We start from the raw sequence: 19026 nt of genomic DNA on the forward strand, positions 1-19026 counted from the left end.
CCATTGAAAACAATGGAGTGCTCTGGGCTTCTAATGGCTGTGGATGCCCGGACCTCCAACATTCCAATGTTTGTTCACAGCTGTTGCTGTGAACAAAGGCCTCACAGGAGCCCGAGGGGCTTCAAACCCCTCGGGCACCATGATGTCTTTGTTTTACAAATTAGAACATTCCGCCCGTGAAGGGCGGAATGTTCTAATAGCCATATAGCAGGCTCTATCTGTTATTAACGGCCGGCTCTCTTCATAAAGGCGCTCTCCTTCAGCTCCGGCCTTTAACGCTGGAGCGTGCCTTTAATGGCTGGTAGAGCCTGCAACAACGGGCTCGAAGGCTATAATAAAGTCATTGACAGCTAACTCTTTTGTCCTGCCACCTCTTGACATAACAAAAGTTACAAAGTGATGATCGCCAAGTTTACATCAAAATAAAATGAAGCAACTGTCAGTGAATTGCAGGACAGGATATAGAAGATGTTGTCCTTAAAAGAGTAGGGTCATAGTTCAGCTTCATACAGCTGCCGCCCTGCCTGTCAATTTCAAACTTCCTTAATATTTTAATGTTCTCCCTTTATATTATAAAACTGGTGATTTGTAACTTTAATTGGCTACAAGTTTGAGAGTAGCCAAATGTGGCAAAATTAACCTGCAGTGTTTATCTGTATAAAGATTTTTTTTTATATACTACAGCCATTTTACAAGTGAAATCAAGATATCCCAGTGAAGAACTGTTGCTAATGTTTGCCACTTGTGTAGCTCTACACTGGGGATAAGTTGCAAGTTTGAAGAAACGAAAATATTTTACAGACTCATTATAACGAAGACAGTCAAGTTCTCAAACGGGAAAGCCCCAGCTATCAAAAGGAATTATTCATGTAGGTTGGACAGAATCTTTCTCTATCTTCCCGTCAGGGCCACAACGGAAAATTTGAAGTAAATCATCCACTTAAAATGTGACTGAAGACAAGGGATAAGTACTTAAGAACAAGCATTTGCAATGCAATAGGTCTCGCATTGATAAGAGTTTGAGCTATTGGCATTGTAAAATTACAATGCCTTTTATTTATGTTTTGGTTTTAAAACAAATAAAAGGCATTGTCATTTATAATGTCAGTAGCATAAACTCGCATAAAAGCAGTGTGCGGCGTGCAGCAGTGTGCAGCGTGCAGCAGTGTGTGGCGTGCAGCAGTGTGAGGCGTGCAGCAGTGTGCGGCGTGCAGCAGTGTGCGGCGTGCAGCAGTGTGTGGCGTGCAGCAGTGTGAGGCGTGCAGCAGTGTGTGGTGTGCAGTAGTGTTTTGTGTAGCAGTGTGAGGCATGCAGCACTGTGTGGCGTGCAGCAGTGTGCGGCGTGCAGCAGTGTGCGGCGTGCAGCAGTGTCATGCAGCATGCAGCAGTGAGTAATGCAGCAGTGTGCAGCAGTGTGTGGCGTGCAACAGTGTGTGGCGTGCAGCAGTGTGCGGCGTCCAGCAGTGTGTGCCGTGCAGCAGTGTGCGGCGTGCAGCAGTGTGCGGCATGCAGCAGTGTGTGGCGTGCAGCAGTGTTTCGTGTAGCAGTGTGAGGCATGCAGCACTGTGTGGCGTGCAGCGGCGTGCAGCAGTGTGCGGTGTGCAGCAGTGTGTGGCGTGCAGCAGTGTGCGGCGTGCAGCAGTGTCGTGCAGCATGCAGCAGTGAGTAATGCAGCAGTGTGCAGCAGTGTGTGGCGTGCAGCAGTGTGCGGCATGCAGCAGTGTGTGGCGTGCAGCAGTGTGTGGCGTGCAGCAGTGTGTGGCGTGCAGCAGTGTGAGGCGTGCAGCAGTGTGAGGCGTGCAGCAGTGTGAGGCGTGCAGCAGTGTGAGGCGTGCAGCAGTGTGTGGCGTGCAGCAGTGTGAGGCGTGCAGCAGTGTGAGGCGTGCAGCAGTGTGAGGCGTGCAGCAGTGTTTCGTGTAGCAGTGTGAGGCGTGCAGCAGTGTGCGCCGTGCAGCAGTGTGTAATGCAGCAGTGTGCGCAGCAGTGTGTGGTGTGCGGTAGTGTGCGGCGTGCAGCAGTATGTGGCGTGCAGCAGTGTGTGGCGTGCAGCAGTGTGTGGCGTGCAGCAGTGTTTCATGTAGCAGTGTGAGGCATGAAGCACTGTGTGGCGTGCAGCGGCGTGCAGCAGTGTGCGGCGTGCAGCAGTGTGTGGCGTGCAGCATTGTGCTGCGTGCAGCAGTGTTGTGTAGCATGCAGCAGTGAGTAATGCAGCAGTGTGCAGCAGTGTGCGGCGTGCAGCAGTGTGTGGCGTGCAGCAGTGTGTGGCGTGCAGCAGTGTGTCGTGTAGCAGTGTGCCGCGTGCAGCAGTGTGCGGCGTGCAGCAGTGTGTGGCGTGCAGCAGTGTGTGGCGTGCAGCAGTGTGTGGCGTGCAGCGGCATGCAGCACTGTGCGGCGTGCAGCAGTGCACGGCGTGCAGCAGTGCGCGGCGTGCAGCAGTGTGCGGCGTGCAGCAGTGTGTGGTGTGCAGCAGTGTGCGGTGTGCAGCAGTGTGTGGCGTGCAGCGGCATGCAGCAGTGTGTGGCGTGCAGCAGTGTGTGGCGTGCAGCAGTGGGTGGCGTGTAGCAGTGTGCGGTGTGCAGCAGTGTGCGGCGTGCAGCAGTGTGAGGCGTGCAGCAGTGTGCGGCGTGCAGCAGTGTGAGGCGTGCAGCAGTGTGAGGCGTGCAGCAGTGTGTGGCGTGCAGAAGTGTGTGGCGTGCAGAAGTGTGTGGCGTGCAGCATTGTGAGGCATGCAGCAGTGTGAGGCATGCAGCAGTGTTTCTTGTAGCAGCGTGAGGCGTGCAGCAGTGTGCGGCGTGCAGCAGTGTGTAATGCAGCAGTGTGCGCAGCAGTGTGTGGCGTGCAGCAGTGTGTGGCATGCAGCAGTGTGTGGCGTGGTTTGTAAACAACAAGAAAAGCGGACATCAAAGGAAGGGTGGGAGGGAACGAGCATATGGGGTGTGAGTTATAACGAAGGGGATGCAGGAAGTGAGGCCGAGCGCGCGCTGGCGAAAGCAGTCTGCTGCTTTCAAGTCCGATACCAGATGCCAGCTTCGCGCTTGAATGCCTCACATGCACTGGCCATAAACCGCATTCCTAAGGTTGTGCCCCTTACCAAATCTCTCTGAATGCGTGAGGCGGCGCACGCGCAGGAAGTAGCTGGTGGCAAATGGACGGCGCGTGGTTGTGCGCGTAACCGCCACCCGATCCGCCTGGGAAGCCTTTGGGAGCATTTTCTGAAGCCCCTAAATAAGTCTCGCTGGTCGATCGCTTACGCGATAGCCAGGCGAGACCTAAAAAAGCTACTGCATTCATCACCCAGGGGAAAAAAGGTCATGGCAGCTAGCTGCTAAGACTGGTCAGGTTCACACTACCTCCCCAACCCTCACGATTGACAACATTAAGAAAACAGGAATAAACAACCCGCCATTCTTATAGGTATTTCACAAATAGGATGTTTGCCAAAGAGCTCTGAGAAGTCAGTATAGGCTTGTAAACCTTCTGCTGGCCCCAAGGCAATATCTTTGTCTCCGGAAAAACTTAATTCGCATTCACCCTCTAAACGGTAACATTACTGCCACTCTCCTACTGAATGGCGTAAGATTTCCATCTAATCCACTGAGAACACCTATGCAATCCCATGCATCCCTATTTCCCCCATCATAACTGGAATGGGCCAAGGAGTCAAACACCTTGATGCCCTTGAGCTACACAGTGTCACTGTGATGCGCCTCAACAGAGCAAGATTCCATGAGGCATCAGGCCACCAAGTTGTCTTCAACACACTCAGTATTTACCAATCCAATCCAAAAAGCTTTATTCGACGTATTAGGTCATGAAAGCACAAACTTACATATAAAAACAATACCCAAAACCTTCTACAAACAATTCAAGGAAAGTGTTTGCAGAATCAATGCATGCTCTCTAGGATGGAAAGATATGAGTATCATAAAAACTCTATGTACAAGTTGAAAATATTTTTTTTATATAAAAATTAGTTAGCTAAAACCTTTATCAGTGTACTTCTATACAAACTACCTTTATTAACAGTAAGACTAAAGAGCAGTTGATTACACCGAAATGCATTACAGCCAGGCATATGTGTTAATGAACCATTATCTCTTTATGGGACCTTGCTCTAATTGCCCACACCCACCCCAGGAATTTTGCAATGGCTACAACAATCGCTTCAGTTGTGTCACTTCTGAGGATTCTTTCAGCCTCTTGCGCCCTTCTTGTTTCCAAAAGCTTGCATATTGGGGACAACCAGGTGCGCCGCGGAGCTTTATAACCACTGCATTCGAACAATATATGGGCCAATGATTAATTGCCGATCTGGCATACCGGACACAAATCATTACTAGGTGTGGACCATCTGCTAGTAAAAGCTTTTAATGGCAGTGTGCCAACCCTGAACTGGAAATATAATTTCCGCTCAGAGGGCTTAGTAATAATGTCCCAGTATTGCTCTAGCTCAGGTATGGATTTACAACTCCGGAAACGCCCTGTCAGGTAAGAGGGCTCACAGTTTCTCACTAAATCGGTCTGGGTCATTTCCCAGTATTTGGCCTTCAAGATCGGTTTTGAAGGAAAGATTGTATTTTTGGGATCTTCCCATAGAGAACTCGTACCCATATTTAATAGGGTGACTCTAAGCTGTCTTAGCCATCTTATCTGGTGTATTGTGTCCTCCCTTTTTACATCTAGGAAGCCAGCCGCATACTCTGCAAGTTCTGGGGTAGTCCAAAGTCTACGCCAGTACAAAAGGGGGCGTAGTTTTGCTGTTTCAGCGATTGGCTTCCTCCCAAGATCAATCAGTAATGGGCGTATCGGAGTACTCTGGGGCAAACTGGCAATATTTCTGAGAAACTTATTTTCCGAGATAGTAAGTTTGGCTAAGTTCTCATCAGCCCAGAGTTCTGCACCATATAAGGCAGAGCTAATTACTTTCATGTTATATATCTCCATAGCAGGGCTAATTGTCTTGGTGAAGGAAGTATTGTATTCTTTTTGTAGCACCCCTGCCAATTGTCGATGTTTTAGTGATGCTAGATCAACTTGGTGTGACCACTTTAGCCCCTCCTGAATGTTGACCCCTAGATATGTGAACTCCTTAACCTGATCTAGCACGGCGTTATTCAGCCTGATGCCCCCCTTAAAGGCCCTGTGTGGATTAAAGGCCATTAGTTTTGTTTTAGACACATTGACCTCCAATCCCCGTCGAGCACAAAACTCTTGAAGATTGATAGTGCTTTCTGGAGCCCACTCGGTGTTTTAGAAAGGATCAATGTGTCGTCCGCAAACATTAGTATGGGGACTTTTTTGCCTGCCAGTGATGGTGCATCAGTGGTAGTTAATCTCATATAGTTCACTATCCCATTTATGTGTAGTGAAAATAGGGTTGGGCCAGTACACGTCAGTGTCGTACTCCCTTTTCCACTGGGAAAAATTCTGTGACTTTACCCTGTTTGCCCCATCGGATCGTAGCCTTTTTGTCCTCGTGCATTCTAATGATAAGTGTCAGCAAGTCAGGTGGTAACCCCATGTCTTGCAATGTCTGCCAGAGTTTTCCACGTGGCACAAGATCAAATGCTGACCTAAGGTCAACAAAGACGGTATACAAACTGCCCTTATCCAGGATTACTGTCTTCCAGTGTAAAAGAGTAAACCTGAACACTTGGTCTATTGTGCTTGTAAAAGCACAGAATACTGCTTAGAGGGGCGATAAGATACCAAATTCATCAATCCAATCTTGCACTCTGTTGAGCACCAACCTGCCCATTACCTTTTGTAACGAGTCAATAAGGCTAATGGGCCTGTAATTCCCTGGGCAAGATTTATCTCCTTTTTTAAAAACAGGAATGATCCCTGCAGCTTTCCAGGAATATGGAATTGGCGCACCCTGGGCTATAGCATTTGACAGTAAGAGGATATATGACCTCCATCTCGCTTTGTTAGAGAGGAATACATCCCCCGGTATTCCATCTAAACCCAAAGCTTTTTCTGCCATAATAGATTTCAGGGCCACCTCAGCATCTGCCTTGCCAAAAACTGCCCCCTTAAAAAACTGTTTAGCAATGCTGCCCTCTATTTCATGCTCACTTGAAGCGTATTGCGGTTTAAAATGGTTTACCCACTCGAGTTGTGAGACGTGATTATGGGGCTGGGAGGCCTGTCCTCCTCTATTCCATTTGTGGACATTCCAGAATTGTTTTGGGTTCCTATTAACACAGACCTCCTTCAGTTCGTCCCACCTTTTACTGTCCCATTCCTTTTTCCCCTTTTTGTTCACCCCCCGGGTATATGGCCCTTGCTATTCGTACCGATGCGGGGTCCCCTTGCTTTATAGCATCCCCTAAAGGTACACGAGACCTTCTACATTCGGTACTATACCATTCCTGTACTTTGGGTATGGGTAACTTTTTAGGTTTGCTCTTTGTACCAAAATGCATACGCAGTGGTCCCAAAAAATTTGTTATGTATGCAAAATGGATAGCTTTAAATCAATCAGATTAGATGCACCAACCTTTAGATCACTAATGGCCTGGTCTAACTCTTTTTCAATGCTAGGAAGTACTAACGGTAGTTCTCTTAATTTAGTCCATTTTAATAGCCTTAGGTCATTTGATGGGACAACATCAGTAGTTATATAATTGGCTAGTATTTCGTGACAGACTTTGGAGCAAGAAAGGTCCAAGTCCACACATAAAGGATTATGATCGCTTTCCAGTCTATTTTGGATCTCATATCCTTCACTCTATGCCAGAGTGCTAGGCTGACCAGAACATAATGTATCCTACTAGTATTGTGGCCGTTATCAAATGTATCGGCCCCCATTTTATCAGACATTGTACAGCCATTAAGTGCCCGTAAACCCTTTTCCATACATATTGAATTAATTTGGATCACCACATCAGACCATCTTTTTATTAGGTCTAACTCTAGCTATGGGACACCCCGCTTTAGATCTTCCTCGTCAAACAGTTGCCCTCCTCATTCAAGAGTGGCTCAAACGTCACATTAAAATCCCCTGCAATGATCAAGGGTGTGCCTGACTGGCTACTCTCAAGAAGGTTGTCATGAGCCGCTAAAACTCCCACCTTTTTCCCCCCTTGAGCCTTGCACATATATGTTATTACTGCAATCTCATTAGTGCCCCATGACAATCTAACGGCTTGAATGTCCTGACTATGGATTGGGATAGCTTGAATATCTAGCCCCATATCTTGCTTCGCCCACAATGTCAGTCCCCCTGATGGTCTCCCTTTTGGGCCTTTAACGACTGGGATATAAAAATTTAGATACCCAAAACAAAAGAGGGGGACTTCTGACCAGGTCTCTTGGAACAGACAAAAATCTAACTTTTCAATAAAAGCATGCCACTCTGGGGATCCCAACTTGGAACCTAAGCCTGCAATGTTCCAGGTCAGTAGTGTGTTCATTACGGGCAACGCAATGCCAGGTAATTGGATATAGGACACACGCAAGCTTAGGCTTGGGTTGCCCTCTTGTCCTAGACCTTCATTTTGGTTAATTAGCAGGACGTCCTCTCTTACATCTGGGTCCAGCTCTAAAGGTGGACTATCATGTCCTAAAGGGCTGTACCTGAGGGCCAACTTTGATGGTGATGGAATCTGCTGCCTCTTAATCAGAACCATTTCGTGTCAATCTATATTTTCTAGCGTTGATACACCCCGGAGCCTGGATAGGTTATGCTCATATTGGTGGACATTTTCACTACTCTTAGGAGGGCGTCTAAACTGGTTAGCTGATTGACCTGGAGCACTTGTGCCGAATTCAAGGGCAAATAGATTTTCCGCTATGTCTGCCCTGGCCATCGTAAGCTCAGTGCTATCCAAGAAGTTTGATGTTGCTACCAACCTGGGGCCTTGACTATGTCTTCCCTAATTACCGAACAGCATCCTCTCACGTGCCGTATCCAATGAATTGATTTATTTATTAGGGAATCCTCACTCTCCGGTCTTTTCTTTTCCAACTAGTTTTGGTACATTCGCCATGACAATTTTTAATGCATTAGGCATTTCCGTAGAGCAATTAGCCAGGTGCCTATTTTGCTGCTCTACCATTAGCTGGGTAGGATGTGATACGGTTTTGCCATTATAACGTACCTGGGCCCTCACCCAAGCTACTGGAAAAGAGTTTTCGCTATGGCTAATAGTAGGGTTTGGTCTTGTAGGATTTGGGGTAGGTCCAGACTTTACTAAGGATGTCCTTCTAATCTGGGCCTACCCAAACTAAATGTGGACCCAGCAGTCTGCGTTTGGTTGATATGTGGGGTGATAGCTGATATGGTCCTAGATATTACGTGTGAATGTCCTGGGTCTTTGCTTTCCCTTGTACCACCTGGTTGCAATCGGTCGGATGTCAATGATTTTACCAACAGTAATAGATCCTCGATCTGGCTTCTCATTGAACCCATTTCTTACCTCAGCAAGGTGGCTTGCTGAAGTAAGTCTTTATGTCCTTAGATGAGTCTAGCCCCCTGTCCCTACCCTGCTCAGGAATGGCTGGGGACATCTGGTTTGCCTGAGACCCACCTTCATCTCTTGTTTCGTTATTGGGGATACCAAGTAGTGGGAGGAATCTATTGGTGCACTGCACCATAGTGACAGTGTGATCTATGTTGGCTACGCCCTCTTTAGATATTTCTCCTTCATCGGTGCTTTTAACGACTTTTTTTGTACGTGTTTTATGAAACATTGCCGGGATGATGGTAGTGGGCGTTTTATCTTCAAGGGACGGCCTAATTGGAGGTCGGACACTAGTAACTTGTGTCGTAGGCTCCAGCTCTAGGATACCCTCACACTCCTCTATCAGGGTGTCTATCCGATCTAGGACACAATTACTACTTGCGTGTAGATGGAGCTTCCTTGCCCTTTTGCCCCTTCTGCTCCGATTTGAGCTAATACCTCTAGCCTCCCCACCATCCTCGCCCCCACCAAACAACTTCCTCTTGCCCATTGATGGTAATAGGGGGCTTACAATATGACTTGTTCAATCAAACTGGGGACAATATCTGTTTACTGTCCTCAATGTACTACAATGTGCTACTATCATGCAAGGTTGATCTCCTTATAACATAGCTAGAAAAGGGGTCTTGCGCGATGAAGATAGTCCATCTCTTACAGACCGAGAAAAAATAAAATTAAAAAAAAACATCAGCGTCTTTTGCAAACGTCACATCCTTGATAGCAAAAACAGTACCTCTAGGGATTATCGGTCACAACACGATCACCAAAGCCGCACTCCAGCCTGTGCAACAGATGTTAGGGTGGTGGCCCAGCCCTGCCTCTTCCTGGCACTGATGGGCACAGACGGGCCTGCTTCTTGTCCCGGGCTTCGGCCGAGAACCAGCCGCGCGCGTCCCGCTCTGAAGAAGTCCGGCGTGGCTTTTGAAGCTCCGCCTGTCGCAGTGGCAGCGTCACCCAGCACCCGATGGACAGGGGCCGCTGGTACTTGTAGTTCGCACGTTGGCCGTTCCCCTCACGGCTTAGTTGGAAGATGCTGAGTGTTGTCTGTTCCCCTCACGGCTCAATGACAGAGTGCTGGGTATCGGCCGTTCCCCTCACGGCACCGGAAAACAAAGGTTAGCGCGTCCCACGCTGCGGAAGTCCGGCGCGCTTTTGAAGCACCGCCTGTTGCAGTGGCAGCATCACCCAGCGCCCGATGGACAGGGGCCGCTGGGAGTTGTAGTTTGCGCGTTGGCCGTTCCCCTCAAGGCTTAGTTAGAAGATGCTGGGTATCGGCCGTTCCCCTCACGGCACCGGAAAACGGTTAGTGCATCCCCATACCGCTTACCATACTTGCCAGGAAGTGGGTACAGCACAGAAGTAGCAGTGGAAGGTAGAGGTGTCAAGGGGAGGGGTGAAACTCTTTCCATGGCTCGATGTCCAAGACCTCAGGTCAGTCGGAATCCCAAGTGATTAGTGAGGACAGAGAGAAGAGATGAGATTTCTAAATTGAATATGGGCCGTTGCAGCATCAGGACATGGATGTATGGTGATAAGTGAAACAGGAGGATGAGAAAACAGGTGGACATGCCTGATTTTGAGTGGGGACAGTGGCATGGAAGATACCTTATGCACTTGGACATCCTTTGTGTAGCATAATAACGTTTGGAACTCTGCTAGTAACAAGCAGGAAGAGAGACTACCCTAGGGAAGACCAGGGACCCCAGCGGACAAGAAGATTCCCAGGTAATGTAGATGGCTGTATGAGTTTTCAAAGGACTGAAATGTTTCATAATTCTATGCATCATCCTGGTTTTAGATTTTGCATAGTTAAACTCATTAATATTTTGGAAAGCATGCTCTTTTTCTTGATCAAGTGCACAGATGCTGTATGGGTTTGTTTGTTACTTGAGACACCTTTAGTGTTCCTTCCTGCGAGCGCATCTCTGATCAGGAGCGACAGATTATAACAACCCTTGATGTTAATTGCTCAGGGTGGACTTTAAGATCCAGATGAGACTGTCATCCTACTGTGCAGCCTATACTCTTGAAAGGTGTAGAGAGATTGGATGGATATGCACTCAGAATCTAGAGTTGGTGAGATGTATGTTCTTTATGTTATACATTCCGTTTCTATTTATAATTCAAATTGAATGCTTGTGCTATTGTTTGTCTAATATGTTGATTATATTCAGTACACAATTTCTATTGACTTTGTTAATTGCAACGGCAACAGAGTTGTGGTTGTGTTAGGTAAGATACTTAATCTTATTCCGAGACGTAACAGACAAATTACCCTGCTTGATTATCTGGTAGGAACTGAGGTAATCTCTGTACTGATCAAACTCGTTGACCTAAACCCAAAGGAAGGTAGTCTGTTCCTTGTCCGGATCCTTGTCCGTTTCATGTTCTGCAAAATACTAGGGTAAAACATGAGGCGGAAGGCAGTAACTCAATAAGATATGCCTCCATGAAGGTCTTCTTCACAAGCAATCTTACTTTTCAAAGTGTTCATTTTACCCATCAAAAAAAGCACAATCTGCATACCAAGATCTAGTTTCCTGCCAAATTTGGTGTAAATCCGTTCTGCAGCTTTTGCTGTAGCTCTACCTAAAGAAGTTTATGGAAAATGCATGGTGATTTTGTATTTTGAGACCCCTTTTTTTCTCAGCTTCCGCTTGATGGATCACCCCAAAACTTTCCATGCACAAATTAGTCAAAAGGTAGCACCTTTCTGTTAAGTCTTGTGGAGATTCGTCAAATGAGACCAAAGTTATTAGCAACACAATTTTTTTATTTGGTGGTAGCAATTTGTGTTTTTTTTCCTCCAACCATCCACCTTTTTTGGGGGGGAGGGAGAGGAACCCCCGCTACTGACTCCTTTTCCTTAAACCCTATTTTGTCCTTACCTTGTTTACCTCTATCCACCCTCAAAATCACCCTTACCAGCCTTTACCTGTCCCCACGCATCAACCCTAAAATCATCACCATCTCTTTACCCACCCCATAACCCTAAAATCACCCTCACTATCCTCTACCTCTACCCACTTTTGAAACTCTAAATCTCCATTGACTCCCTTTACCTCTACGTGCACCTAAACATTTTCTTTTTAAAATTATGTAAACATTTGGTTATTTAAAACACACACAAACCCCCCACTTAACTGCTTGGTAAACTACAGTGTGGTAAAGGATGCATGGGAAAGGTAAAAATCTATAATTTATATTTGGCTGAGTGGTACCTGCGTGGTAAAGACTGTGTGCTAAAATTCATGAGTGGAAGGAAAAGGCTACATACTGTACCCAAGAGATCACTGGCCAGTGAAAAGCTGCCTCACCTTTATGTTTTTCACCTAAATAATGAAGTAGAGTAGGACTATGGTCCAAGGTCATTGCTGGTAACTTCTTGGATTTGAGTCAAGGCAAAAAGCCATGAAATAAGGAAAGCATCTGGACTAATTTGTGGCAATTCTGAGAGATCTCAAGAATAATCTGATCAAAAGTTTTAAAAACACACTAACAAAGTAAGACAAGGTGCCAGGAAAGCAATTAGGGAATGAATACCAAAAGTTTATAGGAGGCTGAGTGGAAGCAGGATACAAGAAAAAATAATGCATTAGAAAATTACTATGTGACTACAATAAATGAATCACATTTGGAAGCATAGACATCCAGCACATACCAGACAAGATGGGTAGCCTCGAAAACAGATCTAGGTGCAAGCATATTCTCTTGGTGTGTCTTGCGGAAAAGGAGATGCACAATGTGTGCTAATACCTTCAGAAGTTCTTTGCTAACGTTTTGCACTTTCCAGAGGAATTGAGAATAAAAGAACAAGCTCATAGGCCACTTATACCCAAACCACTACCCAGGGCTAGACGAGTATTAGGAAATGCGCATGAATGCTCATGAATAAAGGAACAAGTTACTATTCAAAGCCAGACCATCCGCATATGTCACAATTGTCCTACAGAGGGGGTAAGATGCATTAGAGAATATAATACACTTTCCATTGACAAAGTATCCTCGCTGCAGCATTATATTTAGTTCCAGGTACCGAACATTCTTAATACAAGTTGGAGAATCACTACGATGCCATTAGCTTTCTTCATCGACCTAAACCACTCCAGCTGGACAGTATACAGCTTTTGCATATGAACATTAGTAAGAACATTCAAACAGTTTCCTAATCCCACTCAGCCTGTGGAGCATTACAGACAATATTTGGGCAATATCCAGTAAATGGGATTGACCAGGAAGTACAAGTCATTTTGGCAAAGGAAATTTACAGTGCTACATTAGGGCAAATGTGCTGGAGTTACGCAAAGCAAATATTAAAGTACAGTCATAAGGATTCGCTATCTTAAAGAGCTGTTGATAGGGGTAGAGTGATCTTTTTCCTTACAGGTTAAGATCTGTATTTAACAGCCCTCACCTGTTGGTATGCAACAGACCCAACTATACACCGTAAATTGGTCTACACAAGTGTGACTTCCTCCGCAGGCCTGCACTAGTGTACTCCCTACATCTTGGATAAGTGAGATGAGAAATATAAAAGTGGAGGTAGGCACAAATGGGTAATGATAAAGTGGATACGGCGACAGCATCACTTTGGTTGGTGATATTTACAAACATGTAAAACCTACCCAAATGACTAGACACAACCAAATTGGGATAGAGACCTCTAAAGAGGACCATGAGGATGGCTCCCCACCCACTAAAAGAATGCGGGGTTTCTGTAAATTTGAAAGCATGAAAGAGTACAGAGTTGGTAATTGCAAACATTTTCAGCAACTGTCAATGAAGTGCGAGTTATGAATACGGCCTACTGGATCAGCCAAAGGGAGTTCAAAATACATAGGAGCTTGTCTCGTATCTTCAGTTGTCCAGCTTTGCATGCCCCGCTGAGCCAGATACCGCAGTGTCTGACAGGGTCTTCTGCCCCTTAGCCGATGCCTAAAGAAGTGGCTATGGAGGGTCAGCCATTGATTCCCAAAAGATGGAAATAATCAAGAATGTAGGAGGGAGCACACAAAAAATGGATCCCCACCAAAATACTCAGAAATTTTTATAGAGATAGTAAAATTACAAAGGGAGGAGATCAATGCTTCAGGAAAAGTTGCCGAAACGGTACTGCAGGTAGTCAAACTTTCGGTGCCAAAATGTATGCACCAAATGAATGCTAAGCAGTGAAACACGTGAGGCTCAGAGTGACACTGTCCACAATGAAACCAAAGTTAAATGAGCCAGAGAAAGTAATATCAGGCACAAAGGATCAGAAGGAAATTTAAGAAGTACAATCTACACTACTAACTTTCAAGATAATCCTAGTTTTTGGCACCTCATCAACAAGAGGGATTTTACTAAGAACTGCAAGAGTTGGAAACATCCGATTGCCATAACAAAGCAGGGTTTTGTTTGAGGCATTTGACAGGTCTGTTATGCAGGAGGTAATGGACAAACTTTCTACTCTCATTCTCATGAATGCTCTTTAAGGCTAAATTACTGGTTTATAATCCAGCAGATTTGATCCCGTGGTTAGGGGTTTGCATAATTTTAGCTGTTACGCTGTCAGACCAGGCACTGGTTCTCATGGGAATTTATTATCATTAACTAGAATCTAGTAGAATGTTACTCAGAATCCTAAACAATTACATCCAAGCTTTCTTAACAGTTATCTCTGAACAGCATTCAACTTTTCTAATAAGGCCTGCCTCAGTGAGTCAGCCAGCCAACTGCTGTTTTGAGTAAACATTGAGGTTAGTTTCTAAAGTAGCAAGTTTCATGTTTCAGGAAATTTAGCTGGGAAGCTGCCAGAAAGAACTCCGCCCTTGCTTCTTACAAAATCACATACACCACCAGCAGCGATTTTCAACATAGGCACTGGAAGCAGGGCTGCGGGGAGGTACCCCCAAAATAACCATCCTGGAATTCAGGAGGTGAATGAGCTATAAAGAGGCATTTACAATTTGATTTAGTTTGCTCACATTTGTTGTACATTTAAAGACTTGGGTCAAATGTCAGGTAATGTCTTCTGACAAATTGATGCGTATTCTTTTGACATGGAGACCGGTGTTTACTTTTGTAATGTGAACTTGTGATTTAAATACTCGAAATTGAACTGTGTAAATATATCAAAGCACAAATGATGCACATTGATTTTTTTCATGGATCTAGAGTTTGGTGGGATGATAGTTTTTAATAGGATCCATCACATCTGGACACTTCACTGTGATACATAAAAATTATAAATAGTACTGAAACCCGCTTTACACATAGTGTTTGTGCGACATATAGGTTTATAGCTAAAACTTCTTGTCCGATGCAACTTTAGGGGTCATTTTAGGGGGCCATTTCAATGTAAAATATGCTCTCTGTAAATGACAGTGGCTTCCAGACAATGCTTTGGTCACATTCTAGTGAAAATGTGCTCCAAAATGACTCACCGGCTATATACAACACACTTATCACTCTCTTGCCAAATGGGGGCGGCTCATTTGCTACACTTGTTCTTTGTGTGACGATAGTTTAATTCGCTTTCGCTAAGACTTCAGTGATGCAACAGTGTTAGCAGCATCTCTGCTCTGAAAATTGTTCCAATGCCATTGGCCACCATCACAAGATGGACGAGTGCTGCCTCTACAGTGGCCCCGAAAGAGAACTGAGAATAAAGAAGTGCCTGTACAGCTATCTTGATACTACACTAAGAAAACGGTCCATAAGATCCCTAAAATATGAAGCCAATCCGAGAAAGAGAAACAAATTCCAAGCAGTTATTGCATTTCACTGGGTTGTTTGTGAGCAAATTGGTCTAGTATTCGAGAAATGAAACATGTGAACGACTATAACTTACTTCGATTAGAATTCCCAGAACAGCAAGGCCATCCGCTTTATCCATTGCAGTAGCTACATTGGGATACTTATCAGAGTTGTAATGTACAATATGCAGCTGCAGAGAGAAAAGGCAGTATTTTCACTGTTGTGAAGTAAAGTATTTGTTATTTGTATATTTTAAAAAATGCATTCAAATAGACAGCCCTATAAAAAAGATCCTCTTTCAAACCCCACTGTGGGGACCAGCTGCTGGCATTAGTGGGAGAAGACGATCCTTCTCCACACCCACTTCCACGTGGAACATCCTTTTTATTTTGTGCCTCCTTCTAATCAGATCTTTCTCTATTATAATTTTCTTCATATTTCCGGTCCTGTGAACAGGCGGTCAGAACAGTCCAGCATGTCAAAAGATATTCTTCAACTTAAGAACTTACCACTGCTTCAGATACCTGCCACCTCCATAGACTCTCCATCCCCCATTTTTGGACCAGTGAACCAGGACTCTTCGTCTAGTTATCACATGCAAATACAAATTATACATCCAAAGCGTAATGAGAGACGTATCACATCGCTCATCTGTACATCTAAGTCAACATTTAACACTGATTTCTGCTCTGCATTGAACAGCAAAATAACACTTTCTTCCACACTGGGAGAGTTGTTCTTAATTGACTCTTCTCCTCGCAACCCCCAAATCATTAAGGCTCAATGCATACAAAACCGATTCCCCCATTTTTTAGGTTTCGCCTGCGCCAGCGCACATGCGCTGCTCTGCGACACTTTTTGTAAGGGCTTCAACGTGGGACCACAAGCTCGTGTGTGTGTTTTTTTGGGGTCTCCCATGCTATTGGCCTTTGCATGCGTCTTTCTAAGAAAGACAGCACGCAATTGGCCACAGGCGGGTGCCTGTCCCACCTTGCCTCGAATTGTAGCCACCCACGGCCTAAGGCTTGCGGTTACGCGCAGCCTGCCACACAGCGCCATCTGTTCCCATTACCTGCATTCCAGAATCGGGTTACTAATTAACCCAGCGCGGTACTTTCACTTTCGCGATCACGCTTGTTTTTCCTTAGCACCTCGGTGTCAATGATACACATATATTTACTTCCTACCCTATTTTCAGCACAAATCTAGTTTAATTTGCAGAATATTTGTTTACTGTCCTTATCTGGACAGCACTAATACGGATTTTCTCAAAAACTAAGATTCTCTCATTTTCACATTCCTGCCCATTGTAATCTAAGCTTCACTAAAACGGGATTCTTTATTTTAGTACCTCCTCTTCTCACTTTTCGCTCTGTCTCCCAAACCTCCTCCCCCTATACTCCCTGAAACGCCTCATTGAACCGGGATGCTCTATTAAATGTCAGCATGTGTTTGGACCTGTTCGTGACCACTACAGCTTGAACATTTGGACCTCCAAGTCCATTCCTAAATGCTGATTAGGGGCATCTACATTTCGATGGGAAAAAAATCTACTAGAAAGGCAGATTTGTTGATTTATTTATGTCAATAAATAAAAGCATGTGTATGCCTGCTGACTAACGTGTGTGTGATGTTATTGTGTGTATGTGCTCAAGAGGGAAGTCCTCTGTTTAGTCCATGGGAAGCTTTATGCCCGTTAGTCTTTGACCATCCCAGGATCTGGATATCTGGGGTTCGGTGTGTGCACGGGTATCTAATGCCTGCATGTGTACCTGTATGTGCGCGAGTACGTGTCGCAGTCTTGCTCCGTGTGTGGGGATTTGTATGCGTGTTGCTCTTATAGTGTTTGTGCTCTTGTGCGTGTTCTTTTCATGTATTAATGCGTAGTGTACTACCACGTGAGCACGCTATACACAAGCCAAGCCTATCGGCTTTCTCAATGAGTGTTCACCAGACCCAGGACCCACTGCCGAGCACCTCTTAGGGCCCATCAGACTCAGGATCTCGCCTCTTTCCGGCAGCAGTGCAACAGCCACACATGCCATCTTGGTAAAACTTTTTCCTGCTGCTGGCCAGAGATATGGAAAATGGCCGCTTAGAAGAGTGCAGTTTCCTGCCTGTTCCGCCGCCCTGCCTGCCTGCGCTCGCGTGACGGGGAGCAGGGGGTTCAGTGGGGGGTCAGTAACCATCAGAAACTGCTTCCAAAGAAGGGGGTACCCTCGCCAAAGCTCTCCCTGAAAATGACTCCCTCTCTAAATCTCTCTCTCTCTCTAAATCTCTCTCTCTCTCTCTCTTTAAATCTTTCTTAATCTCTCTCTAAATCTCTCTCAATCTCTCTCTAAATCTCTCTCTCTAAATCTCTATCTCTAAATCTCTCTGAATGTCTCTAAATCCCTCTCTCTCTCTAACTCTCTCTCTCTAAATCTCTCAATCTCTCTCTAAATCTCTCAATCTCTCTCTAAATCTCTCAATCTCTCTCTAAATCTCTCAATCTCTCTCTAAATCTCTCCCTCTCTCTAAATCTCTCCCTCTCTCTAAATCTCTCCCTCTCTCTAAATCTCTCCCTCTCTCTAAATCTCTCCCTCTCTCTAAATCTCTCCCTCTCTCTAAATCTCTCCCTCTCTCTAAATCTCTCCCTCTCTCTAAATCTCTCTCTCTGGGTCTGTCGGAAGGCAAGATGGCCGCTGACTGATTGCAGCGAGAGGTCGCAGTTCTCCCTCCATCTCCCCAAATCCCGATTATCCTATAAAGAATGCTGGAGATCCTTTACTTAACAAATCACCGAATAGCGGCATGGATTCATGATTTTTGTTCACTCTGGTGGGTGCCTCGGATTATGGCAACTTTGGAGTACTATCGGCCTGATCGGCTTCCTCGGTGGTTGCAGCGGCTTAGAGGCAAGGTCAGCATGGCACCTAGCGGGCCCAAGCAACTGAAAGACGCTAATTTCCAGAAGGAGCAGCAGGAGAATAGTAGCGGCAAGGAGTCACTGAAAGACTTGGCAGCTTTGGCCCCTATCCTGCGCGGCACAACACAGCAGCGGAGAGGCATCACCAAAAAGCCCGACAACCCGCGAGGCAATGGCGGCGGTGGATCCACGGTGACCAGCGGCAGGAAAGATCTCAACGGAGCTATCCGCAAGTCACCAGCAGTAAAGGTTGGCATAGATGGGGGTAAATCTAAGGACCCCAAGGAACTTGTACTACGGCAGCCTACCTTGCAGGAATCCTTTTCCACGAAGGCAGCGGAGACGGCAGTGATCGAGACTGGAGCTGCACCGTCGGAGGACGCTGGAAGAGCGGTTGCTGGGCAACAAGCGGAAACAGTGCTGCAGGCATTTCCCGGCGAGATGCAAGGCAGTTTGAGCGTTGTCTCTGTGGGGCCAATAGCCGATGTTCTGGACATACAGAGCATGGAAAAAGGCAAGTCTCCCGGTGGAGGCATGATTTTGACTGAAAGCAGGGTGAATGGTAGTAGTGGTGCTAAACTCAATCAAGCTGCAGGCCCCACGGAGGGGCTGCTGGGGGGGGGCAGAGAGTTTACTGAGCAACAAGCTGACTAGACTTGAAAAACACCCCCCTGTGGTTTCTGCTGTGTCTGGCGATGTGGGGGCCACGGGACAGGCTCACGCGTTAATACAAGATAGAGGGGTTCCTGGTACCCCGGATGGGGAATGTTTTTTCTCTCTCAACGACGAAACGGACTCCCTGTTATCAAGCGAGGGAAGTTTGGTTAGCAGCTCTGATTCGGACTCGGCAGTAAGTTCGTCAGTCCAGAAGACACCTGCGACTCATGGGTGCTTTCAGCAGAAAAGAAGGAT

At 45.9% G+C, this 19026-nt stretch overlaps 1 protein-coding gene across 1 annotated transcript in view; it reads right to left on the reverse strand.

Moving 5' to 3' along the window:
• The window catches only part of LOC146859935 (carbonic anhydrase 12-like), a 309381-nt gene that overhangs the window by 68145 nt on the left and 222210 nt on the right, over positions 1 to 19026 (reverse strand). Inside the window, exon 5 of the mRNA XM_085643677.1 lies at positions 15301 to 15396. Coding sequence (XP_085499803.1) covers positions 15301 to 15396 — 96 coding nt within the window. The remainder of the gene's footprint in view (positions 1 to 15300; positions 15397 to 19026) is intronic.

This window comes from Triturus cristatus, chromosome 3_1 (assembly GCF_964204655.1).
Source record: "Triturus cristatus chromosome 3_1, aTriCri1.1, whole genome shotgun sequence".
NCBI classification, from domain to species: domain Eukaryota; kingdom Metazoa; phylum Chordata; class Amphibia; order Caudata; family Salamandridae; genus Triturus; species Triturus cristatus.